This window comes from Varanus komodoensis, unplaced genomic scaffold (assembly GCF_004798865.1).
Source record: "Varanus komodoensis strain SLA01 unplaced genomic scaffold, ASM479886v1 scaffold1, whole genome shotgun sequence".
NCBI lineage: Eukaryota > Metazoa > Chordata > Lepidosauria > Squamata > Varanidae > Varanus > Varanus komodoensis.
In genome coordinates this window covers 29,535,060-29,562,370 of record NW_025335268.1, presented here as the reverse complement: position 1 = coordinate 29,562,370, position 27,311 = coordinate 29,535,060, and the positions used below count along the sequence as shown (strand labels likewise).

Genomic DNA, 27,311 nt, shown 5'->3' with positions numbered 1-27,311 from the left:
GCCTAGAAAGACTTCGTGTTAAGTGGTGTTTATTTCATCTTTATTATGCTGCAGACCAGTTAGGGTTCAGGCAAAGGAGTTATTGTGTTTGGAACCAGCTTAAGTTATTCAAGAGTATCATGTGTAAAAATATGAGAGACGAGACCACAATGCAAACAAAATTATAACCAATCCATCCATTCTCGTGTCGCATTAGGTGGACTGTAAAATCCAGTCCAACAGCCCAGCACTTCAAGCAGCTACGCAAGGGAAGTAGCATTAGGATCAGGTGGGAAAGAGCTAATTCCTGCATTCAACCCTCTTGCTGACCTAACTTTTCTACTGTTCTGTTGTGCCAGTGCTTCCCCAGTGGTGAGGATTATGACATTTGGAGAACTGGGGAGATGAAGATTGGAGAGGGCCACCAATAAACCAAAAGAAATGGAGGGAGTACCTCAAGGCAAGAAAAGGAAGAGAAGGACTCTCAGGTACATGGGGAGGTCATTGATTAGACCAGCCTTCCCCAACCTGATCCTGTCCAGATATTTTGGACTACAAACCTTACCATAGCTGACCAGTGCCCATGCTAGCTAGGCTGATGGGAACTGAAACTCAACACATCTGAGGGTACCAGGTTGGGGAAGGCTGCATAGATTGAATGTGTGTTGACAAAGGACTCTTTCATGAGCACTGCAAATAGTCCCTTGAAAACAGAGCTTGCTGAAATCACAAAGCTTTTGCTCTACCTGAAGTTTTGTCTTGTGGTGCTCTGGTAGACCTTTGTCAACATGCACTGGACCTAATAAGTCACCTGAGAATTCCTTTCTCCTTTCTTAACCCTGCAGTTGTGTGATGCAAAGGCTGCTGAGCCAGCCGGGAGGCCATCAGCTCTGCTTTGTCCCATGTTCTGGAGAAAGATCACAAGCGGCTCCACTTTCCAGTGGAGGTTCTTACTGTAAATTCCTTTCTGGTCCCATGCAAGTTAAAGGACCATCCCTCATATGTGGTACAGGAAAAGCCTAGCCCTTTCCCCATTGTAGGCCTTTATCTTGGTCCTCATAGCACAGGGAAACTGTTTAGTGGCACATCAAAATCCCTGAAGTTTATGCCTTTTAATAAACCATGTTTTACAGGACTGTCCTGTATTTTTACTCAGTAGTCCCATTGTACTGAATGGAACACCACCCTGATAAAGTTACCTAAGATTGTAGCTTGAGTGTGTAATCCTATATCGCCTGGAAGTAACTTCTACTGAACTCAATTGGACATCTGAGTATAGGATTGCACTATTCTTTCACTCAGCTTTTGTACAAATAAAAGGAGTATCCTTCGCTGTCTTGTCCAAGTAAGCAATTGTTCATGAGAGCTCTTTTATGTTTTGTTCTTTTAAACCCTAAGCTAGGAAAATAAATTCTGTGTGCTTTATGTCTCCTTTTGCCTTTTCTAAGCAAATAGCTAAGTCCTCTCAGACCTCCCTGGAGCACTTGTATATGCAATTGTTTCTTATGTTGCAGTCCATTGGAATATACGTATGGTGGTATTTGCCCTAGCTTCAAACTCCCATTTTACAAGCATTTTCATTATCTTTTAATTTTACATATTTGTTCAAAGTACTTTTAAGCTCTGGCTTCTGGCATCTCTAGCCACTGCCTCCCACCAGGGATAAAACCCTCCCACCATAAAAAGTTTTTTTAAGTGCTCTGTTTAACATCCAAGAGATACCATTTGTATTCAGGACGTTCCACTGTTTTATGGAACCCCCACAGTGGAAAGGTTTGCCTGCTTTTTTGCAAGGCTGGCAATTTTCTTTTATAGCATATGTTAAGGCAATGCCAAAAGATAGTAATCTTCTTCACTGAACTATTTTGAATTACATTATATGACTTTTCTGAAACTTCAGAATGAAGCCACAGTAATTTTTAATTTTCATAAGTAGACTCCTTTGGTCCTGCACAATTTAATAAGTCAGCAAGCTGAATCAAAAGGAAAGTGTATAGATCTGGAGCAAGTCAGAGGAAAGGCTTGCATTGTAACAGAAATAGATAGGATGGCATCCACCCGTGTAAGACCACTTACTGTTAGAATGGATTCCCTGCAGCTGCCCTGCAGCTCCCCCTCTTCCCAGCAGCCTGATCTTCAGGTTGGGGACCGTCAGGGGCAGATCTGAGGGCACAGGAAACTGCAGGGGGGCAGAGCGAGGCCATTGTATGAGTAGACATTTGCTTGCATAACATTGGATGTAACCCATGAATTGAAAATGATTAGACAATGGAACCATATCCAGGCAAATGTTTCTGTCTTACCAAAAGCTAATGTGACCTTTCATTTGGAGAAGACCCCTGCACCTCCATTGAACTTACTTTGTTTCCTTCAAGGAGATACTCCCAACTTATACCAAGAGAAGCAACTGAGCAGCTGCAACTGATAAAACTTGATGCATTTGCCCCTCTTTAGATTGCAGTCACATAAACACTTGCTTGGAAGGGTGGCCTATTCAACTACATAATGCTTCCTTCCAAATGCACATGGGTAAGATTGTGCTGTGAATAAGCCCTCTGTGTGAATAAGCTGTAAGATGCACAGGCATCTGTGTATACCACCCAAGCAGGGAAGAGCAGTGCCAATGCCCACTGGTGGAAGAGCTTGCTCTTGCTTGTTTGAAAGTTAAGGGCGATGGATGATGCCCATTAAAGCAATCATCCACCCCTTTGTTTATGGCCTTAAAACAAATAGTTTAATGAAGCAGCCGCCCATGACACTTAAAGGAGACTGTGTAGGGATCATGAGGCTGATTCATTCTGCTGTTTCTTCCATCAGTATCCACACAGCCCTGAGAACTATTTCTCAAACCTATCTCAAAGCAGAATTGTGAGAGGCAGGATGGGTATAAATGTGGGATGTGGCGTCTCCATGGACTATTTGGACTGCGATCCCCAAGGCTTGTCAGCAAGTGATCTAACCTTGAAGAATTTTTCTGCAACAAATTTCAATACGGTCTGAAGAGAGGAGGTGCCTGCACCTGCCAATCACAGTACTTATTTGAATGACAGGTAGTGAAGCATTAGAAGATGTGCGCTATTTTTACTTTATCACAGCATATTTCACACTGCCTTCCGAGGGACCCTGCAGTTCCTTGAAAGCTTATCAGATGTTTCCTCACAAGAAGATTAGTAATGGCCAGCAAATTGTTCCAAAGACATTTTATCCACCTTGAGCAAGCTTGGGCTTGCAACAAGCCTGTGGTACCCCAAGCCTGTGGTAGCCCCAGAAGGGATTTGTGATGAACACATCTATGTGAAAAGTATTCTTATGGGATAAGAATGCTGTTGTTCTTACAGATCCAGTTGAACAGCTCAATGCAGCATTTGGTTTACGTCCATCAGTTTCAGCTTTTGAGGCTGAAGAATATGGACCAGTACATTCTCAGCTGATCACATGCTCTCTTGACCCTTGCCCATCTTGACTGGTTGCGGGGTGGTGGCTTCACTGAGCTGATTCAGAGTGTAATTAATGCTTCTTTGTATGATAGAAGTGTGTCTTTAAGTAGGACATCCACTCCTGAAACCTTGAAGTGCGTGATAGCCAGCATACAGTAGCAAACATCCTTTTGCGGGGAAGGGATAAAGGTGGTGGCAGCTGAGCTCCAGTTGCTTTTGGGGGAACAGATGATCTAGTCCTGTTCTAATCTGGCTATCAGGCCAAATTCAGGGTGATATTGCTGACATAAAAGTCTCTGAACCAACCATTCCCCCCCCCATTAACTAATTCTTAAAAAAACAGAAACAGAAACAGATTACATCCAGCTATGAATCAAAGTCTCTTATCCCTGATTGATTGGTTGATTGGTTTGCTTCCATTGTTATACAAACTGCAATTTTCATATGAGTAACTAATATTTCTTGGCTGATTTCTTCATATCAGTTATGCAAAATCCCCTGTTCTATCGAAGGCCTCATTTACTATGTGTCTTCCTCTTCTTCCTTTTCCTCTTCCAAATAAAGGGGCAAAGTTCTGCCAGCCCAAAAGTGGGGTGGGAAGGAAGGAAGGACGGACGGACGGATGGAAGAAAAAGAAAGAAAGGCAAAGGTCTAGGCAGAGCATCAGGCTGGAATTCATGTAAACTGTAATAAAAATATTTCCTTATTAGGTGACTGAATGCCAGCACCACTGTTTCTTACAGTGCGGCTTGTCTGAAGAAGTTAAACATTTAGAATTTGTTTTATCTTAAGTGTCCTGCCAAAAATACAAGGCTTTGCATGTTTCCCCCCTCTTCACAAAGGACTTCAAATTAAATAAGTGAGCCTAAGGGTGAGACAAGGTAAGCGCCAGAATAGACAAATATGTTAAATCAATATATGCTAATATGCATCACAAGACAGGGGTTTAGAAAAACACTACCATTTTTGTAATACATGCCATAGTCTCCCTGCACAACAGATCACTTAGTGTTTATTTATGTAGGGTGTTTCCCTTTGGTATAAGTTGTTTTTTGGCCAATGAACATCTAAGAGTGCCTGTGTTTCTTCCAAGTCAGATAACAGAGTCATGTAATTGTGCAGTAAAAATAAAAGGCAGCAGTTATACTATATATAATACAAGTCTGCCCACATCCCTCTATTTTGCCTAATGGTTGTTAGGAGTGAAATACAAAAGCAGATCAATTTGTTATTATTTAAATAAAGCCAGGAATTAGATTTCTTTATCCCCCCGCCCCTTCCCCAAAACAGAAAAAGAAATGTGTTTTATCTATAACATTGTGGTCCGGCACTGATTAGTGGGGCCACATGCCACTTATAAGCATGACTTCCAGCAATTCAAGGAAATGGGTATTAGACAGTGAAGGAGCTTGAGTGCTGGCAGACCCTGCACTTGTCCCTTTCCTGATCTGCTGCCACAAATTAGAGTCGGAGCCAGCAGTGAGGTTAGGAAATCTTAGCAGCATTTCTTAATGGTCTTATAGGGGCAGGAGGCTTTTAGATGGCCTCGTGTATAACGTCGGTTGTGAAGCACACCACTAACATTTCTCTCTGCTCTGCTATTCCCTGCTTCATAACCAGTTCTACATTCCTGATGCGTTAGAGCAGCAAAACAAAACAAAAATCTATTTTCTAATTCAAAAGAGAAAGGAGAGGAGAGGGAAATATAGTTCTGCAATACAGGTTCACCGGATGCTGAATGTCTGCAGCAGGGAGCCTGCTGTACTTGTGTAGGCTCCTGCCACACTTTGCTACCCATGTAGGGTCTTCACATGTTTTGCAGCCCTAGAATTTCAGGGTTCCCGTGATTCTCTATTGCAGAAGTTACTCCTCCGGCCCAAGATGACTGATGAGGCGGACTGTTGTCAGGATCTGGGCTGCTCTGGGGCTTCACCTGATGGTCAGAGCTAGAATGCTCACCTCAGAATTTGCAGGATCAGTCTCTGGTCCTGCAGATGCACTCAGCCTTCTGATGTGTGCCCTCTGTCTTGTATCCTGCCAACTGAGAAGCAAACTCTTTCCTCCATAACATGGCTAAGCAGCCCAGGCCTTCCTGTCTGCTGCAGTGCCTGCATCTTGCTTGCCCCGGCTCCCACCTTGCTGTCTTACCTCAGAAATCCAGGTCATCTTGCTAGCTGTGGTGTGGTCCACCTCTTGCTCCTTGCCTAACCCTGGCCAGTCATCCTGCCTCAGGGTACCTGCATCTGTGTTTGTCTTTCTGATTCTTGACCCTTGGCTTGGCTATGACTCTGTCTATGCTTTGCCCTGATACATGCCCCTGGCCTTAGACTGTTCCATGATGTTGACTTGGACTTGCTACAGAACCTTTGGACTTTGGACTCTGACTTGCCTCAGGTTCTGTTGTCCTGCCCCTGGTACCTCTGTCTTATATCCTGCCACCCACATCCTAGGCCTGACAACGAGGGTGCAGGGCCAACAGGCTCATCCCTATTCTTCCCCTGGAGGGAATCTAATTGTGTGTGTGTAATGACAGAAGAGGGCTACTGTGTTCCTCAAAAATGGTATATAAGAGGAATTCACCCAACTGACCAATAGTCTGGGAGGGCAGTATTCTGGTCAGAATTCCCGGATCCCTGCACAGCTTGTTGATCCTTCCTCACTGGAGGCAAGCCTGGATCCTGCTAAAGAGAGACAACAGAGTTGGAGATGCTGTTGGAGGTGGAGGACTTGATGAGGTGAGAGCAGGGATGTGACAGCAAAGTCAGGACCATGGAGAAGTGCTGAGGAGAGGGAGAGATGGGATGTTGAAGAAAGATGTCATCTTAAGAGGATTGCTCTAAGGGCTGGACCATGACGGAGGTTAAGTGATGTGTAGCATCTTGGGCATTTGCAAACCTAAGTCTGAAGCAGCTCTTAGGCTTATGAATATGGCCACTCCAGTATATAAGCTGTTATAGTCATTAGTCATTGGGATACATTCCTTTCAGAATAGTTGGATCAGCATATATCACCCAAGGATCTGGGCCAAAGTCACCAGTAGCACAAAGACCAGTCTTGCTTGAACAGGATGTAGGGGTTGTTACTGATAGACCATATGAAATGTTTTATTGCCCAAAGTGTGGGAGAATGTTTCTTTTTCCCATCCTGGTTAAAGGAGCAGGAGGGGATGTTTTTCATTCACTTTGCCCCTGCTTTGTTCACAGACCTATGACAGAGCCAAGCCATGGGACTGCTTTTGCTGTGGGAGCCAAAATAAAAGCTGAGCCATTGGAGCTGACTAAACATATGAAAAGTAAACTTCATAGAAGTATATTAAAAATTGCTGAAGCAGTAAGGAAATGATCCTATGGTATGCTTATTGGCTCTGCTGCTTTCCTGGCTCATCTTCATGTCTACGCTCAGGACGGTGCCAGAACCTGACACCCACTCCAGTTTGAGGTTTCATCTTTCAAGAATTAATTTCCCATCATTTCTTCAGAAGACCATTTTGTGCATGCTGGGTAAATTGATGCTGGTGCAAAGAGGGCTAGCATGGGCATGGTACACCCACTTATTCTTTCACCGCAAGGCTGAAGTGGAGCCTTTGCTGACTATGAACAAAAGCTGCAACTCTGTTGTGCCTGTAAGTGTCTCTGATTTAGCCAAGGAAACCAAGGTGACGCAAAGCAATTCCATTTTAGTAATGGAGAGCAATTTATTATTGGCTTAGCATTCTGGAACTGGACTACCACTTTGGACTCAGCATGCATTTGACCAAGCATCCCCCATTCGAGCTCAGCACCCCGCCATCCAATGCCGTACAAAGTGAGGCTGGGCTTGTAGGTGGTGAGCCAATGGGACACTTGCCATGCTTTCTGCCTTGAGATTTTATACAGAAGCACAGGCCGCCATGGCCGGTTGCAGCCCAGACGAGTTGACCTTTCATCTCTAAAAATGTATTTAAGCAGGTCCAGAGTTCCATGAAATATACACATCTTGAAAAATATCAATCTCACAAGTTTAACGCTTGAAAATATATTATACAGAAAAGATGCAAGCATTTGATTGTCTTCTTATATTTTTAAACTAAATCTGGGTATCTGTTTTTAAGTTTGCAAAAGCCTAAATCAGTGAAGAGCTTGTTGTCTGGATGGCTGGTTAGAAAAATCCATTATATATAAAATGCCAACTTTTAGGACTGAAGTTGCTCAAAAACATCAGAAAAAAAATATTGGACCGTGCCAGAAACTTGAGAAGTGTACTGTGACAGGACAGGATTGATCCTTCTTGGCACTACTGACAGTAAAATGAGGAAGGCCAGTTTTCTCAAACTTGTGATGATAGATTGAAGTATTCACTATTGCAGAATGACCACCTGGGATGACCAAGAGTAATCCCAAATATTTGCATTCAGCTCCACAACCCATTGCTCATTTTTAATCGTAAGTGGATATATGACTGCAGTGTGACTGAATTCTGGAAATATAGAGGCAGGGTCAAACTTGCACCCAGAAGAAGAGGACACACTTCTTAAAAGTAGCAGTGACTCACAGACGTGCCGTAGTCTCTTGTACCAAACATAGCACAGAGTCTTGCAGCACCTTCAAGGCATGCAACAAACACCATGTGTAACAAATATAAATAAAAGCAACACCTTTCGCTTAGTGTTATTTTCTCTCATGAAGTTGTGGGAGTTGGTTCCAGCTTCAGATGAGGAAAAGGTACTCCTCGTGTACTAGAGCATTCAGTTCTGTAACTTCCATTTTCTTGTGCTATGAACTATTTATTTCTGTGACTTTATTACTCCAGATACTAAACAGAAGATAGTTCTGGAACTGAGTGCAGGGAAGAATTGGCTTGGTTTACATTTTGACTTTGCAGAAAAATACGTTCAGTTTAGTTCAAATATATAATATCTGGTCTGTACCATGTTTACAAAATGAGCAGACCCAGATATTCATTTATTATAGTGTTTCATAAGTACAGCAAAAGCTCATGGTGAGTACTTAAAAATTTCACTGGAGAAAAGGAATCGCAAGTATCCAATATTTTTGATATCCCATGAACTTTTAAATGTAGATGATCAAACTTCACAAAAGTAAGATTTGACATGAAAAAAGTTGTATTTTATTTTCTGCTGAAATTAAGGGTAACAGAGAGTGTCCTCCCACCTGCCTGCATAGCTAAATATCAAGCTAGTATGTCAAGTTACCTTTGCTAAGCTGAAAAGTTGGATGGGTGACCACATGTGGAAGTGGAGCAGGGAGTTGGACCTGGTGGTCTTATAAGATGGATGACCTTTCCAACTCTATTCTATTTTGGCTTCCAACAAAACAAAACAAACACCAAAACAAAGTGGAAACAAAAGTTATGCTTTTAGTATTGCCAGATTTATGTGAACATATTATTTGGTTCATGACAAAGTTGATTTACTTTACTATAATGTCAAATTGCTGCTGAGATGGAATATTGTTGTTTATACAACAATAACAAATCAATATAATTCAGAGCTGTGCATGGAGAGACATTATAGGTAAGGATATGATAAAGCTGTGATTGCATTCCTAATTGACTGGAAGCAAACATGTGTCTGGAGCTTTCTGTTTCTAATCTTTTTTTTTTTCTTTATGCATTTCCAAAGGATCAGCCTTTCTGAACAGCGCAACACACAGTTAAATGACTGTATCTGTGAGAACTAGCTTCTTGTATTCAGTTGGCCAGGAAGCATATGCAAATAAAGATACGTTGGCAACATGAGGCTATAAGAATGCATCCAGTTCTGAATGGACTAAGTTCTTGATGATCAGCTGTACATTAACAAGCCCAAAGTTCTCAGCTACCTTTCTGATTTGAGAAACCACAAGTATGAATGCTGGAGAGTATTATTGATCAGTGAACTTGAACTGAAACATTTTCTTTAGTGTTGGCTATTGGCTCATATAGAAATGTAATCAATATTTCTGATGAAGAGGTCCAATGATTTGGATGTTTCTCTTTTCTCCATGGGTCCCTGGTGCTCCATCCCACTTTGTCCAGGAAGCCCTTCCCCTCCCTGAATGTTCCAGAAAGGTTTTTCAGCAGGTGCAGGTAGATATAAGAAAGAGGAAAGTTTCCCATCATTCCTCCTTGGATGGGAAACTTTCTTCTTGTAATGTCTGTAAGTTATCTAGAAATAATCCAAACCACAGTCTTTAGCACTGGACTGAAATGTAGAAATGTCTGTTTTTAAAATGCCTGCTCTTAAAAGGTAGAGATCTGAGTTTTTTGAAAGTGTTCTGATTTTGCTTTCCATCGTGTCCTTGCACAAAAGAAGTACATTGTGTTATCAGGGGCAAATGCCAAGTCCCTTTTTGCAAAGCTGATACACTTGAACTATTGAGAATATGACAAAGGAATTCTCCCCAGTATGCCTTTCTCTCTCATTTTGTCTGAAGCAGGCCCAGCACGAGGCAGGGGTGGCACTGCCATTGCCTCATCGTATCCCACATCTTGTGCCCCTTGCTTTCATGGTGGTTCTAGCTTTTGCCACAATGGCTCCATGTAGCTCTTGTCATTTCAGGTGATGTGTTTCCTCCTTCTTGCCAATGTATAATGGCCCACCCCAGACTGGAAGAAGGGAGTAATGGCAGCATATCTCCAGACTCTGTTTTCCTTTGGCTTTTTAGTTAATCTTCTAATCAGATTAGATCAATCAGTTCAAGGGTAATGTCCACGTTTCCTTGATTTTTTCCCAGCAGCAGCATCCTGTGACCAAGAACTTCAGTCAGCACTCGAAGAAGCTAAACAACCCCAAAAAGACAATGTGTTCATTCCCGAGTGTGCTAATGGGGGGCTTTACAAACCAGTGCAGTGTCATCCTTCAACAGGATATTGCTGGTGTGTCCTTGTTGACACAGGACGCCCCATCCCTGGTACATCGACAAGGTAAGACATTGTTCTGCAAGGTGGCAAATGCCTTGTTTTGTGATGGAACAGAGATTATTAACAAAGAACAGGAAAGGGTAATATGACAGCCTGAATGTTATTTCATGCCTCGTGTGATTTAAAAACAACATCTAATACCAACATTGATTATATTAGGATTTGGCTGATATACATCACATTAAGCAAACATCATTCTCAGACCACTACCAGTTTAATTACCTCATAAGAAAATATCAAATGAAATTCTTAAAGTGACTGTAAGACCATACAACAGAGACTATAAACATTGTAACAATTAACATGCACTCAAAATGTGACAATATTTCTAAATGCAATAAATGTGCTAAAAATGCCACATAAACAAAATGTCATAAACTGAAAAGTTGAGATCCAGACTTTTAAAAGCTTTGAATTTTTGCTGAAGTGCTGAGTTTAGTAATGAATTCATTTTTATTTCAGTGGGCAGTGGGACGGGGGTGGGGTCAGTAAGAAGACAAGGCTAAAGGTGCCATAGCGAGCCACCCCGAGGCTTCGGTGAATGGGGCGGCATATAAATGTCTTAATAAATAAATAAAATAAAATAGTGAGTAATTAAAATCAAGAGAAAAATCAGAAATTTTGCCCCTGATGTTGCTAAAAGAAAGATGACATCCTTAGTACCCAAATGCAGATTCTGACTAGATCACTGAGTCAAACCAGGATTGAGTCAAACTCTTAGCAGACCAATTTTAATCAACAGGACTTAAATCCCACTGATACCAATAAGACCACTATAGCTCTAACTAATTCAGGATTCTACCAGTGCATCTGTCAGTTAGACTAGGATGTTAGGAAGACAAAGCTCAGACTTGAATTCTATTTCACTTTACTCCTGGGCTCTGCGTGTTCTCTTGTGCGAGTCACCATCTCTTGACCTCAGTTCCCTAAGGAAAATTGGAACAGCATTCCGAAACCTCACAGGGTTGCTCTGAGAAGACACAAGATAGAAACTGCAATATCTAGCAATCGAGAAAAAAAGAGATCTGCCAACATCCCTCTAAGAAAAGAAATACAGCCTCAGCAATGTTTCCATTATTTCCCAGAAACAGTCCCCACAGTCCATTTTCACATGATTAACTTCAAGGGAGCAACAGCGCTGGAACCAGTAGAAAGGAGAAGTGTATTTTTAACATGTTGTCAAATAGTGAGTTGAAGTTCATGAATTTCAGCCGAGCCAGAAACATGGTAAAGGCTTGCAAATCTTCTCTAGCAGATGCAGGCAGGCAAAGTATCACTTTCCAAAGGAAACAATATGGGCTTGGCTTTGTTGGGAATACTCTTATGGAAGCTAACCAGAAACCAAGGCAGTGTGTTTAATGTAATGTAATGTAATGCAAGCACACACGGCTTGAAAGATGGACCGTTCTCCCCATGTCCCCACACCCACTCCAATAGGAAGCAATGCTTTTGGACAGTGAATTTTAGAAAACCAGAATAGCCTTTTGTTGTCTGAGATGAGCTGAGCTGGGGGAAGGCTGCAGTTCGGTAAATAATTCCATGTCCAGTCCTTGGCTTCTTTAGGTAGGACTAGAACTGGCATACTCCAGCTGGGATGATCTGCCATGCTGGAGAGCCACTGCCAGGCAGTGTGAATAATATTGGTCTAGATGGATCAAAGATCAAATCTGGCAAATGGCTGGCCCTTTCTGTCTGCCTGTGCTCAGAACTGAAATGGCAAATGCTCCAGAGTCTTGTGGTACCACTACCCTGTATCATACAGTCTAATATGGTGCAAGGCAAGGGTGTTTTACGTTTTTAAGGGGTAGGAAAATTCTGTGAAGGCTTTGCTGCTATAGACTATATGGCTAGCTTTGAACGTTTGTGCTCATTATTGGGTTGTTCCTGCACATTGCAGGCTTTCTGTCCTTACTAGATGACTTCTTGGTGGTGGTTATTCTTCACCATGTCAAATGACATCTTTGACTTATCAAGTCATTCAATAGCCCAGAGAGTCTTCATTTGCTGTTTAAATGACTTTAAATGGCTTATTTATGTATGCTAAATAAGAATTCTTAACATTGAGAAGCTAGCTCTAAGCCCCATTTCTCCTCATTTTCTTCCATCCCTCCTGGACATTTTCATGTGATGCACTATATCTCCACAAACACTTTAATGTAATCCTTGGATGTGCTTCAGGTATCTGACATCTCAGTTTTTTTATTCTCTCAGTTTTACTGAGAGAGAGAGAAAGAGAGAGAGAGATTCCAGCTCTCTTGACTGTGGAGTGTTGCTGTAGTATACACTGCAGAGGATAATACATGCTGCAGTTACTAAAGCACCACTTCTACTCAAGACGTGCCACCACTTCTACTCAAAAACAGAAAGACAGAGGGCCCACAGAATGACCAGAAGGAATATGATGTGGTTGCTTTGCTAATACTAATGGGGTTTGGACCCAACAGGAACAAAATCTGTGCCATTCAGAGCATCTAAAAGAAAACTTGTACTTCTGGCTCCTCCTTCAACTTGTTATGTGTTTGCCAGTATTTGTGCTAGATAGCATAGGACTAGAGTCATGGGATTTGGCAAAACCCAAGCATTTGAAGTTTGTGCTGACTTGTGCCAGTCTAAGATTTGCTCTTTTTACATGAAAATGTGCATGTTTTCACCGGCATTTCCAAATGTATGCATCAGCTATGCACATTTTTACAAATATAAACATGTTTCTTCCATTGGTTACAGTGTTTCTATCCATACACATTTTATGTACTTTTTAAAATATATGCTTTTTAATGCATTTTTGTTGCACAAGTTGCATCACAGGGTCAAAAAATGATGAATTGCAGAGCATAGATTACCTTCAAGTCCACATTCAGTTCCAGAGGTTATGAACTGGATAAACGCTGAAACGAATTTCTTATCCATCTCTATGTAGGACATAAAACTTAGTTGTGGTGCAGAGTATGTAGTCTAATCAATCCAGACTTGGTAAAAAGAACAGAAAGTATGAGCATGGAGTGATGGTTACAGTGGAGAAACTGGAGGTAAAGGGAGAGGGTGAGGGAAAGACTGCAGAGTAGGGTATCAGATTAATCTGAGATCAGGCTGTTTGCCAGATGCTACATTAGTGCAGCCAGTTCAAAGATTTCTCTTTCATTCTTGACTTGGCTGGTTAAAAGAGGTCATGTATCAGCAGTCACTATCCACTTCATCCAGAGCTTGCCATCAAAACAGCTTCTGTTCTTCTTACTCTGAAGGTGTCTCTTTCACCCAGAGGACACGTACTTACCTGAGCATGAAATTGCATTGCACCTTCATGGACCAAGCTGTATCTGATGGGCTGGTGGCCAGTTCCAGAAATGCTAGTTTCTCTCAGACAATGAGAAGATAAATTAAACAATGGAGGCAGGACTGTTTATTTCAATCCAGCCATTCATTATTCTGATGGTTAGCATAGCATCAAAGATAGGCTATGATTTGTTCTAATGGTTTTGAAAAGAAACCTTTTAAAAAACTATTTAAAATCTCCTTTTTCTTTGAATTAAAGAATAAAGAAAGTCATAACTATCTAACCATCCTACAGACATTTATCAACCCAGATTTATATTGTATTTTTACATTTTATATTTTAATCATTTATTATATTTAAAAATATGTTTTGTATATTGCCTTGGTGACATTGGATGAAGGAAAGTATAAAAAGCTAATCAGTCAGTCAGTCAATCATATTATTATATGATCTCTGATGCCAACACATTTAATCACAAATGGACAGATCAGGACAAAAAGCGGAGTGGAGGAGGAAAGAGAGGGAGAAAAAAGATAAAGATCAGGTAATGTAGTGCTGGTGGATGAAGCTCTGAGCTTACCTATTCAGGAGAATCATTAATGGTGTCACATGTGTACAGTATCCACCAAATTGCCCTGACGGATTGGAAAATCGAATCACCTGGGTAGTAATACCTAATCAAAAGGAGGAGAAGCCATATCCATCATGTTAAAGGACTGAATTCTTTACATTATTGAGTCCCATGGCATGCAAAAAGTCACCAAGCCAGGCAGGAAGACATGCACACCCACAGTGAGTTTTTATAGTCACATCACATCTTGCTCAAACCTTGCTGTGATACCCCACTCCCCCCACACCCATGTTCTCCCTTTACTCCCAGTTTCTCCATTCAAGCTGTCACTCCATGCTTATGTTTTGTATTCTTTTTACCAAGTTTTTGTTTTCATATCAAGCTTCAAAGCTCAAGAGGAGTCCATCATATATATTTCGAAAGGACGGTTGCAATTGTATTCCAGTAAGGATGGAGCAGCCTCTTTCCAGTCCATGTTCATTTTGCAGTTGCCGCACATTTTATTTATTTATTTATTTATTTATTTGATTTATATCCTGCCTTTTTCCTACAAAGGGCTCAAGGCAGCTTACATCATTCTCCTCCTCCATCTTATCCCCACAACAACAACCCCGTGAGGTAGGTTGGGCTGAGAGTCTGTGACTGGCCCAAAGTCACCCAGTTGGCTGCATGGCTGAGTGGGGACTAGAACCCAGATCGTCTGAGTCCCAGTCCCAAGCTCTTAACCACTACACCACACTGGCTCCCATTTCTGCATAAACATGAAGTTTTTTAAAAATAGCATGAACATTCCATAAAAATACATACTTCTGCATATTTCTAAACATAGTTTCTCACAAAACACATGCTGATAGATATATTTTATTTTAAATGCCTTAGGTACATGTTTTAAATTGAGAACTGCATCATAAAATCCAGGAAGTGTAAAATATGAAGGACAATTATTCTGGGGTCCACATATTAATCTAGAAGGTGTGGATCAGATCATTTCCTATGGATATTCCCAACATCTGAAGTCCTCAAACATTTCTGCTTTCCAGGTTGCATTTCCAAAAGTCCCTATGTGATAGAAAAAAAATGAATTGTGCATATCTTTTCCATCCATCCATCCAGTTGTAATGTACCTGAAAACTGGAAGAGATCTCCCAAGAAGGTATTCTACAGAAAAATATGAAGCCAATGAAGTACAATCAATTGGTTTTGGGTGGTTTTCTAGTTACTGTGGTATTTCTGCAGTCAGTGTAGTTCAGGAGTAGGAAAAATGGTGCCCATGGGCAATGGTGCACCCCCAGATAAGATTTGGGGGCCCACCAAGGTGCTCTACTCTCTCACTTTTTCAGTAAAAACAACACATTTTCTTACTGGCAGCTGAGCTTTCTTTGAAATAGGTTTTTGATGATGCTGAAAAGTGTGAAACCAAGGGATTTGTTCGGTGTGTTGGGGTGCAAACTCAACCTCTCCCTGTACTCAGCTTATGGGACAAGTCATTTGTCCTTTGCCATGCCTCCAATGTCAGCCATTTTGTGGTGGTGCCTAGGACAGTTTCTCAGATTGCCAATTGTGCCTTCAGTCTCAGAATTCTGGTATAACTAATCAACCTCTTGTGGTTTGTCATGTAAGTCACTAAACTGTTGCATCGCTGTGCAGCTGATGTTAGTTTAACAGCAGGCTCTGTCATGAGCTGAGGCATTTCCTCTGCACTCATTGTGTATTTGAGATAAGATGTTCTTTAAAAACATCTGCAGTGGTCTTGTTCCCTGTAGAGGATTACATTACTCCTAGTTGCTTGGTATCATTCCTCCCAATTAATTAGGAATCAGTTGAGGGTTAAAGCATCTGTCATTTGCTTCACGAGTCTTATTTCTTATAGTGATGTTTGCAAAGGAAAAGCAAATCTCATACTAACTGCAAGTGGATCAGCTATATGCTGATACCCAAATTGCAAGAAGAAGTCGTGTTTCCTTTCATTGCCTGTGAGTCTCTTGCACTTCCACGAGCCCTTTGAGTGATAAGAACACATAATACAGAACCATGGAAAGTGGTGCATCTTCAAATTCATCCCTGTGGCAATCTGTTTCAGCTTTTATCTGAAAGCTGCAGGTAACGGAGATACATTATCATGATGAATTGCAGCAGTAGTTCCGGATCCTGAACTTTTGGATCTTACTGCATGGGCATTTATACCTCAAAATATAGAGCTTGTGTGTTAGTGATCTCTTTGGTCTGTAGGAGGTGAGCTAAGGAGTATGAATTTAGACAAGCATTTTTTCCTATCACAATAGTGACTTTTGAATGCACGCCCCAGTTATCCTAATAAAATCAAGCAAATTCCAGAACAGTAGCCAAAAAGAGTTTGTGGCATTTTAAAGGCAATCAAATATTCAAGGCTTGAGTCTGGAAAGCAGCTTTCTGAAAAATGTCAAGGAACTGGGCATGTGAACATGACCATTAAGAAACATCCGCAGCTGTGCTTTTCTAGTGCCCTAACACATTATTTGAAAGAGCTTGCTGTGAATTCAAAAGCTAAAATAGTTGCATCCTGACTTTACCCAACTGAAAAAAAAATTGCAAACAATTATCAAAGCAAGTGCAATTTGAACCCATTTTTAAAGCTCTTCTGAAAGGCTCAGCAATTCTTATCTCAAACTATGGTGTGAATCGTAATTAGTGGATTTCTGGCATGTGCTTTTTTTGGCACTTGTGTGCATGTGTGGCTATGACTTTGGAGAAAATATGTGTGCATGCTCTGTGCTGAACTTCAGTGTGACCGCAGGTTTTGAAATGATAGATTTTACAAATCAAATTGACTTTACCTTGTTGTCTTTTCTTCTTCCCATTTTCCCTTCAGATACGAACAGCCAAAGTGCGATAACAGTGCCAGGGCTCATCCAAGCAAAACAAAAGATTTGTTCAAAGGGCGCCAGCTTCAAGGTCAGTGTGTAATAAATGGTGTTTAGTTAGCATGTTTATTCACTGAATTAACCTGAGGAGAGACTTCATTGTCTAGGGCAAAAATGTCTAGAATATTCCTGAGCTGAATACCACTTGAGCTGTATCCCAAACTGAGGTGAGTGTAAGAGAAACAGTCCTGATAACTGCTGTACTAGGTCTTGCATCTGCTATATGGAGATCAAACTGAAAGTTGTTAACAGCAGTGGGGGATAATTAGAATTTTACTGAATGTGTGCCATGAGCTCCGACTCCCAAAATGGAATGATGGATGTGAGCAATAAGCATCAGTGGTGCACATGCACAAAAATGAGTTTCTGGTACAGGAATGTAGGTCCTCTGCTCTTTCACGCATAGGGTCAAAAATGAACAGGAACACATTGATCATACTTGGTGATGAGTTGGCCCCTTGTGTGATTTCTTTTTCTTTCATTCCTTTTCAGAAGGAAAGCTAAAAAGCCCCAAACACATTTCTTATTATGCCCCAATCCCCTCCCTGCCCAAGCAGCTATAATAAAGGTACCTTTGAGAATGGGAGGTCAACATTTGGTGGTGGAGGGGACTGTTCCAGGACAGGAGAGATCTGATGAGCCTCTCCTGAACTAGACACGAGACTTCCAAAGAACCTCCTAATTGGGAGGGAATATGGTGCAAGCTTCACCACAGAAGATTCTCAAATACTTTTGCTGAAACAAGGACCCTACTCTGTAGAGTACTGGGAACAGTGTTTTGTATCCATGAATGAGTTGGGTGTAAAATAAACTATGAACAGACCTCAGAATGACCTTTTTCATAGTAATGAATATCATTCATAGTCCCAATCATATGAAACACTTTCATGCTCACTTTTGTAGGATGGCCTAAGAGCCTGCAAATTTCACACTTCCCCTCAGCCATTCTGATACTTCTTCCAAAGCATTTCTCTATTAGAGCAACCGTAATGAGGTAACCACATTCAGAAATACTTTGCCAGAGGCATGATTAACAAAAGTTTTCCAAGCTCTGTGTTCTTGCCTGGTAATTTCTTTGTGGTTTAGATTCTAAACTTTAGAAGGACAATGCTTGTTTAAATTCTACCCTTCTGTGCTTGCACTACAATTATTATCAGCCCATGCCTTAACCACTGCCGCAATCTGAACTCATAATTGCTATGAAGTGGTGAATGGAACATGACTCTGAGCTCTCCTTCATTTATGTTGCTTACCCTTAGCAACCTCTGGCTTGTCAGTACTTCATTCTTGATGTTACTCTGGAGCAATAAGCCCACCAGTTACACATGTATGTACTTTTTATTTACATATGTCCCTTCGTAAAACCTTCCATAGTAACATCTTCCCTTTAGCTGCATCAAATGATATCATTGGTGCTAAGTTAGTTATGATTATGATAATTGAATATTATTTCATTTCATTTCTATACCACCTGTAGTTGAAGATCTCTACCAAGGTATGCCAAGTTCCTAATTATTCTTGCACCCCGAGTCCCTCTTTTTTAATTGCTTACTTGCAAAAACCAGAACCATACAATCATTTGTTCCAGACTATGTTGCATCAAAGAGGCCACTGTAGATTAAATGACTTTTGATTGAAGCCAAAGTTTTCTAAACTCACTGCATAAAGTTTGGCTAAGTCAGTTGCCGAAGCATTGGCATGAAGTTTTGAAAACTGAAATTTGGAAAGAAAGAAAAAACCCTTTTCTCTTTCCATGCTCCATTGTCCAATACTAAGATAATATGAAATTCCTTCTCCTGAGTTAAAAAGCAAAAACAAAACCCTCAAAATATGCTTTGGAAGACCAGGAAATCCTCCAAAGCAGATTTTTGTGTGGAATACATGACTGCAGGGGTGAAGAGAGAGTGAAAAAGTCCCTTCAAACTAGCAAACTTCAGCTAGCATACGTACTGGATCTAACCTCATAAATGGATTAATGCATAGTGACCATACCAAGTTGTTTATTATGGCACAAGCTTCTATGGACCCGACCCCCTTGATATACATATGCATACGCGCACACACATGCGGGTGTAGGGTACATATTAGCTCTGAGGTCTGGGTGGAATGAAATAGAAGATACACAGTAGTGATAATGACATTAAAACATCGATGTAGATACAGTTGGGTGGTAAAAAATCTAACTATGTCCATTCAGTGGACAAAGGAGCAAACCAGAGACACCACTTTTATTGGTTCTTAAAGTGGCCACAACTTTATTCACTTTGAATATGATTGGCAGAGCACAGGTCCTGTCAGCAGGCGGTCCAGTTTTCCTGCCTGCCCTCCCTGCCCAAAGTGTTGGTGGATGGCTGTGCCAGAGCTCTGCCATGACACGGACTTCTAATCTGAAGCCCTTTTCTTGCGACTGGATGTGGCAAGTCCACGGTCACCATACTGCCCTGGTCTTGGTGCCACATCCCCCCGGATCCTTAAGAGGATCCCACCATGAGGTAACATCCCTCCCCCTCCCAAATTGATCCAGCCCAATGCTTCTCACACCCTTACCTGCTATTAGTAACTTAAAAAATAAATTTCTACCCAAAAAATCCCATATACATCAACCTGTTTCCAGGGCCTGAACGTGCATGGGGAAGGCAAAACCCCTGCCCCCTTTTGCTTGCCAATTGAAAGGTAAAATTTCAGCCCTGATATCCAGTGACTAGCTTCTGTCCACTGTATGACCAGGTAAGGGTGAGTGGGGAAATCAGTGATAGCCATCGTATCATCCTGCCCCACCCCGTCCCAGAAGACCTTGCTTCATGGGTCTCAGGTGGACCACCACAGGGACGAGCTATAGCTGTTCCCACCCCAATCGCCTTCTTCCCCCGGCCAAACCCCTGGGTCCTCCACGTGGCTTGGTGTTATTGGGCTGTAAGGTGCAGCCTTGGTGCTGCTGTGCAGGTTCCGCTGGGTCAGTTCTTTCTTTTCCCACCACCTGGACCCAAGCACACTCACAATGGCAGCTCCCTATAAGCAAGAACGTGGCTTCTCTTCCTGTTGCAAATGGATGGGCTAGTCTTAGTCCTGCAATGGAGCTTGCAGAGGGGGGAGGTGCATGGGTAGGATCTTCTGGGCTCCATATCAATGCCACTTATTTTGAAGCTATTAATGAAATGAGTATCTCTGAGTGTAAGAGCTCATTCTTTTGAGCCTTTGGACGTCAGAGCAACTATTTCTTTGTCACATTGCAATTTTCTCTCTGCTGAAATGCGTGAAACTAAGAGGATTACATATTTATGATGTAATCCGTCACAATCAGTGAATGATCACATGTTTAACATCCTTTTTTTCCTATTGGGTTTTAGTTCTTACCATTTATATTTTCAAATGGAAAGCAGTTTAAATTACAACCAGAAACAGGCTGAAAGCCAGTGCAAAACTTGCAGCCCTTGCAAAATGTGTACTCAGATTATTACAATAAGCCAAGATATGAACAAGACTTTGCCTGCACCTAAAGCCTCTTTGCTGCTTAGGTGAGCCACGCTTAAACTATGGAGCCTCTCATTAAGTATATTTTCCCATTTTGTCCAAACTGGGAAGCTATGGTTTCAGAGCAAGACAAAGTATTAAACAAACTTTAAACCACAGTTTAATATCCTGGCTTGTTCTGAAGCTGTTAGTCATAGTTCCCCAGTTTGGATGAAATGGGAAAGCATGATTAACTACAGTCTTCATAGTTTGATTCCTCAGTAAGGGATAAGAAAAGGGACTGCAAACACAAGCAAAAGTCTTGCTCTTATCTCAGCTTATTATGTGTTGGAAAGCTTTGTAGACATACTTTTTCACAACAAGATCAGTTTAGGAAAGGCAGTCTAGAGTCTTGAAATCACTTCCTTATGCTTCATTCTAGTCCTGCCCTATATTTCCATATAAGAGTGATTCTGAAATTACTCCCTTGGGGTCAAAACTTTCCTGTGCTCAATTTCTGCTTGTTGCACAGCTGGGTAATGCATAGGAGCACTGCCTGGAAAGAAACAAAGGTGGGTAGTGTAGCTTTCTATGGTAGTACAAGCTATTGCTAAGCTTGGTCAATCTCTTCCAGAAAAGTGTATCTATTGGGCCTGACAAAGAATGCCAAAAACTTATTTTTATCATGACAGATGTCTATTTTTGTGGCAATTTTGGTCCTGGCATCTTATACCCTGTAGTGCACTTTATTCCCTTGTCTTCTGACCCACATGCCCTGAAGCTGAGGAGAAAAAAGCTTCCAAATGGAGAACCATCTGCCTATTTATATTTGAGGATGCTTTGCAACCTTTTAAAGACTACTCTGTTTCATCTCATGATCATGAGTTGTTGCCTGAGCCTTGGAATTACTGCTCTTATCTGCTTGCAGCTCAGCCTGGGAAAAGTTTAGAAATCTTGGGTCATGTGCTTAAATTTTTCAGCAGCTTGTTTGTCATTCCATAAACAGTTTTTGTTCATCATTGCATAAAATAATGGACATGATTCCCAAAAAATAATTTCTAAGGAGAAATCTAAACATGTCTGTGAAAGATTAAAGGATGGACACAAGTATCTGTTTGTGAAAATGGCAGTTGTGTTTTATTTATTCAGATATGTATAAACTGCCTTTCTCCTGTAAGTAGGACCTCTGAGGACAAATAAGAACACATTGACTGCATTCAGTTATAACAATCCATATTCAAGGGTTATTGAACCATGGATTGTCATTGAAGCATGAGTTATGTTGTCTGAACCCACCTGAGATAACAGATCATGCTAAATAAGCCACAGTTCTTACCCAACAAAAACATGGGATCTAATCATGCATCCTTTGTGGTTAACAAATCATGGTTAGCACAGCTGGGTTCAGACAACATGTTAACCTACTTTTCAATAATAACTTACAGTTCAGTGATAATTCACATTCAGCTCTTGCTTTCAGGTTATTGCATTGTCTGAACCCAGCCATTAAAATATAATAGCAATAACATAGAATTAAGAACAGAGCTGTCTGCAAAACATCCTGGAGAGTGGGAGAAACCTTACATTAAAAAAACCAGTAAAAGCCATATGAAGCAGAAACATTTTCACCAGCTGCATATCACTGAGCAAGTGGGAAACCTATGTTACCTTCCCACAAAAAATCCATAATCTGGGTGCTACCAACCAAGGAGTGCTTCCCACCAGCCTCATTTCTCTTGGTTATGGTATGTGAAATAGTTCATGATGAATATCATAAACTTTGGCAGGTTCATATAGGAGGACAAAGGCTTTCAGACACTGTGGCTCCAAACTATTTAAAGCTTTATAGGTAAGAATCAGCACCTTAAATTAGGAACAAACTGAAAGTCGGTGCAGTTGCTGCAGGAGTGAAGTTGGGGGTCTATAAACTATATTCCACAAGTGTTAGAACTCTTGTTTGAAAATGTTTATGTATATGAGAACTCGAGAGGGCAAAAGTTAGGTTGGTTTTCTTCCCACTCCAATAGAAATGCAGGAATGCACTAGCAACTTTTCTTTTTCAATAAAAACCTCTGTTTGTTGCTGTTTTGCTAGAACTGAATGTGAAATCCAAGTGCCATCAGAATAAATCTGTAATTACACAGGGATTATTGAGAAGATTAACATACTTCTCCATACTGAACAAAATGCTGACGGCTTGACACTTCCTTCCCCAAATTAATAAGCTTAAGGGAATGTTGCACAAGGAAAAATGAAATAATTTCATTTAATTAGGCAGAAAGATAGACAAGCAGCAAAGATATATGATTCAAGATGCTTTGGGCACCACAGCACCACTTCCTGCACAAACAGCTTGGAGCCTTTTAGAATATCAACCTAAGGTGCTTCTATTATTATGTCTACTGAATGATCATAGACTTGACATTTCCCAAACTTAGCAAATGAATTTGCTTAAATCTGCAATGAGTGTTTCTGGAAATTCTTTAAAATCTTTTCTATGTCACTAAGTGTCACTTCCATTTTATCCAAGCTAAAACTCAAGCCAACTGCTTTGAGTCATAACCCTCCAAATCTTTTCAAAGCAAGAGGATTTGTTTTTTCAACGCTTGGATTTAGTGAATTGGTGCTCAGTTGGAGAGCGTCATGAATTCTGGACTAGGATACCGTAATGAGAATTCTCAAAGCTCTCCTTTTCCACTGTTCTGCTGATTCAAATATTATTATTTTTATCTCATTTTGTCAAAATACTCTGTGAGAACTCTAAATAGGGAGCCCCGAGGGAAAGGGAGGCAGAGCTTGATAGGGAACTTCAGAAATGTTCAGGAATGTTCTCTGTACCTTGGAAATTATAAATGGTTACATTTATAATTAAAACAAACATGATTTTACATATAGTCAAAACCCTTCCATATAAAGCAGTCCAAAGAGGTCGAGAGAAGTGGAGACTTCACAGCCAGGTATTCTTATAAATCCCTGCCTTTGTTTGCAAGCTGATTTATTGACATTTTGAGGTTCCCCCAAAATGGGGCTGAGGAGCCTTCTGTGAACAGAGACCTCCCTGTCACGAGAAGGCAAATCCTGGATCTAACTCATTTCCAACTTTTTGCATTTCATTGTTCACCCAAACATGAAAAGATCTTTCAAAATATTTTGAAAATCCATGTATTTTGAAAAGCCAATTTATATATTTGTTTATTAGATTTCTAATCTGGTCAATAACTAAAGTTCTCTGGGCAGATATAAAGAGTGGCTTGGCTTGGCTTGGCTTGGCTTGGCTTGGCTTGGCTTGGCTTGGCTTGGCTTTGCTTTGCTTTGCTTTGCTTTGCTTTATTGGACCAAATTCAGCCTGCCATATAAGCTCTTTTAGTACATGTCTCCTCATTTTTAATCAGGATCTGGTGTAAGAAGCATTACAGAAACAACTCCAGATAAACAGTAAGACTTGCTTCGACTGTCCAAGTTTTACAAAGAGCTAAACTGGATTTCTTGCCTTGTCAAGATGTATTTTTACAAAAATGATGGCCTCTAATTCTACTTAACACAATCCAGATGATTGTGACCCCAAGGGCATTGGCTTCACATAGGCTTTCTGACCAACCAGTGGCAGTATGTTCTGTGTGGGATGCAGACCAAATGATGTCATTGGCCTGTGACAGACCCACGCACAGACACGAGAGCATGATGCTCGCATTATATGAACCAGGCCTTCCCCTGGTGGTGACATGCAGCTATAGCTCATGCATAGTCTTAGACCATACACCTTGCATGCAGAGCCCCTCAGGAATGGTGAGAATGGTGCCTTGGGAAGACAACCATCAACCAGACCCTGGTTCAAGTAGCAATGTATGTTGAATGTATGGGATGGTGCTCTCATTGGCCTCTACATGGACCATGAGTGTAGCTGACTTACTATTAAGCATTAATTTACATGGGTGAACAGGCAGCTTTTGGCAAAATTTCCCATTTTATGCCATCTGCCAAACTGATGTAAAAACTTAGGACTAAAAAATAAATGGCACCCTTAGAAATAAATGGCATGTAGAGGCTGGGAGTGAAGGCCAATACATACCCAATATTTCAGGATAAAATAAATTTTCGTGTTGAAATGTTTACTAAAAACGCTTACATGGAGTTGAATTTATATAATAACCCATTTATAACTTGTTACTGCCACACATATCATGTGAGCAGCCAAAGATGACTCTGTGGTGGCCAAAATGCATTTACGGTGACATGTGGATGAGTTATGCCCATTCCTGGTTCTGCACTGGTCCCATCATTCTTCTTTTTTGCTGGTGGTTTATTTATATGCCAGGTAAATAACCTGTTGTGAGGTTGTATGGGCACAGCAGTCAATGAGCCTCATATTTAACACTCTTTTACGGGTGTCATAGTGTTTGACTCTTGACTTCAACAGTGCCCTCATTTCTGTAGCATTCCAAATGATTTACCGACACTGTTCAACAGGTGCACAGCTTCATTTGCTGGATTGATTCGAAGGTTACCTTGCCTCACAAAAGTGGGCCTTGTAATGTCCAGAAGCTGCATTTTTAGCTACAGCATCCCTGGGGGTGGGGAAAAAAGCTCCATTGTGGAGCTAGCATTTCTAGTGTTTATAAAATCTAAACTTGCTCCTGGTCTAAAGTCATGTTTACTTTCGAAGGTCATTAATTTCCCAGAGACAGACAGGTAGATTGATGAAACCAAGGTCATTTGGGAAGAGCGACTGTGCTAGGAGATTAAAAACTCGCCACTTTCTCCACAGTGCAAACCTTGTTTTGTAGAATTCCGCAGCTGCTTGGGCTCTGGCCTTAGAGATTTCTGCAGCACTTGGGTGAATGCTTCATTGTTGTTAGCTCTCGTTCATCTGTAACGGTGGAGTGTCATGGGGCAGATTTCACTTAATAGTTGCTTCTTGTTAAAGACTGGAGCAGGGAGAGGGAATGTAAGCAGATGCACATTGGTCTAATTCTCTAGGCTGGTGGGGGGAATCTATTCCCTGCAAAGTGAAGAATAGAACCCAAAGTACTTTTAAAAAATAAATGAAAGCATATATGTCTTATCCTATTACTCTCTTTAAAATGTGGCAGCCTATATGAGAACCAGTGCAGTGGTTAAGAGGCTAAAAAAGGAGAGGAGGAGAAACTCATGAGCTGCTTTGAGTTCCATGCAGAGAAACCCATATCACAGTCCCAACAAACCTTGTAAAAACAGTTGAGTCTTAGGATCTAGCCATGTAAAGATGAAAAAACCCCCTATGGCAAAGGTGCAATCTTCAGGCCTGGAGACCCAATTCTAGCCAACCTGGGGCCTCAATTTGGAATCTGAAGGGTTGTCCAGATAGGCAGTCTGCATCTTCTAGCCACACACCTTTTCCTCCAACCATTGGTCAGGTTTCTTACTTTTGTATAGTTGCAATGTGTCCCCTAGAACTTGGTTAATGGCAGAAAGATACTTAAGTGGCATATTGGTATTTCTGGTCATTTGGCCAGACCCCTTTTGCCTTTAGCCCTGCCCACCACTGGAACATGGTCTGTGAAAGAGTCTCCAAAATTGAATTTAGTTCTCTGGCTGAAAGAGGTTTCCCATCCCTGCTATTGGAGATATGATAAGACTGCTTTAGTCTCATACTAACACTCTGACACCTTAGGGGAGAGGCTCACCTGACCTTTCCCCTAAGTCAGGGCTGTATTTGATTTGTGAATCTCAGATGGAAAATTGTTGTACCTTACAGGACTTAATAATTGGCAGATAGCCCTCCTATTCCCCTCTGTGTGGCCCACTGTTCTTTTTCTCTCTCCATTCCCTGAATCTGTTTTTTTCCCATTGGCCCATGATGATCTTCCTGAACAATGGTGAGAACATCTCATTAGGTTCATGTCTTATGAGGACTGGTACACATACATAAAACTCTAGTGGTTTCATATGGACAGATTGTGTGGATCAGGATACACTTTAGGTTATAGTTTATGTCATACATGGGTATGGGTCCTTTCTTTGCTTAAAATGAAGAAAGTTGGCCTGATCTAAAAGGTCCAGTTTGGTCAGGCCTTTTTACCTGAGCCATGTGCAGCTGGACAGTTATCTGGTAGGGATGCTTTAACTTGGGAGCCCTGCACTGGGCAGGAGGTTGGACTCAATGGCCTTATTGGTCCCTTCCAACTCTGCTATTTTGTCATTCTATTTATGGCCTATCCAGTCTTTTAGTGGCTCTTTATGGCTTGACATATGTCCATGCCAAATTCGAGATGTACTGAATCCATAAAGGAAGCCACAGTCTGGAATTTACAAGAGTTGTGCAGGGCTATCATGGATAGGACATTTTAGAGAGCTTAAGTCAGAGATGACTTGACAGCCCATAATAACAACATATCTCCTATATCCTATCGTTTCTTTCTATAGCCATAGCTCAATGATGATAGCCATAGAATGATAACATATTTATCTCTTAAAACTGCCCCCTCTTTCCCTAGCATGATTTTTCTTACATTTGCCCTATATTTCTCTTCCACAACCGATTACTGCCCAGATAGCAGTGCAATAAAATTAGGCAGAAATCTTGCTTTATTTGTCAAGAGATTCGTGTAGGTCTGCTCTTAGGAATGTGTGATGACTGTTGGTGTTACAGGCCAGAATGTATAGGGAGGGGCAGGGGTAGGCAGAAGAGAGATCTGCAGGTGTTTTTAATAGCAGTTCCCAGGATTTCTGACCACTGGTCATACTAGTCAGAGCGATCTTCTGCCCACCCTTGAAAATAAGCCAAGAGTTTCTCCTTTTTTCTAATGCTGGAGTCTTGAACACGA

General features: G+C 41.2%; 1 protein-coding gene across 1 annotated transcript in view; it reads left to right on the top strand.

Moving 5' to 3' along the window:
- The window catches only part of SMOC2 (SPARC related modular calcium binding 2), an 89,778-nt gene that overhangs the window by 36,858 nt on the left and 25,609 nt on the right, over positions 1-27,311 (top strand). Inside the window, exons 8-9 of the mRNA XM_044448224.1 lie at positions 10,133-10,319; positions 17,007-17,089. Coding sequence (XP_044304159.1) covers positions 10,133-10,319; positions 17,007-17,089 — 270 coding nt within the window. The remainder of the gene's footprint in view (positions 1-10,132; positions 10,320-17,006; positions 17,090-27,311) is intronic.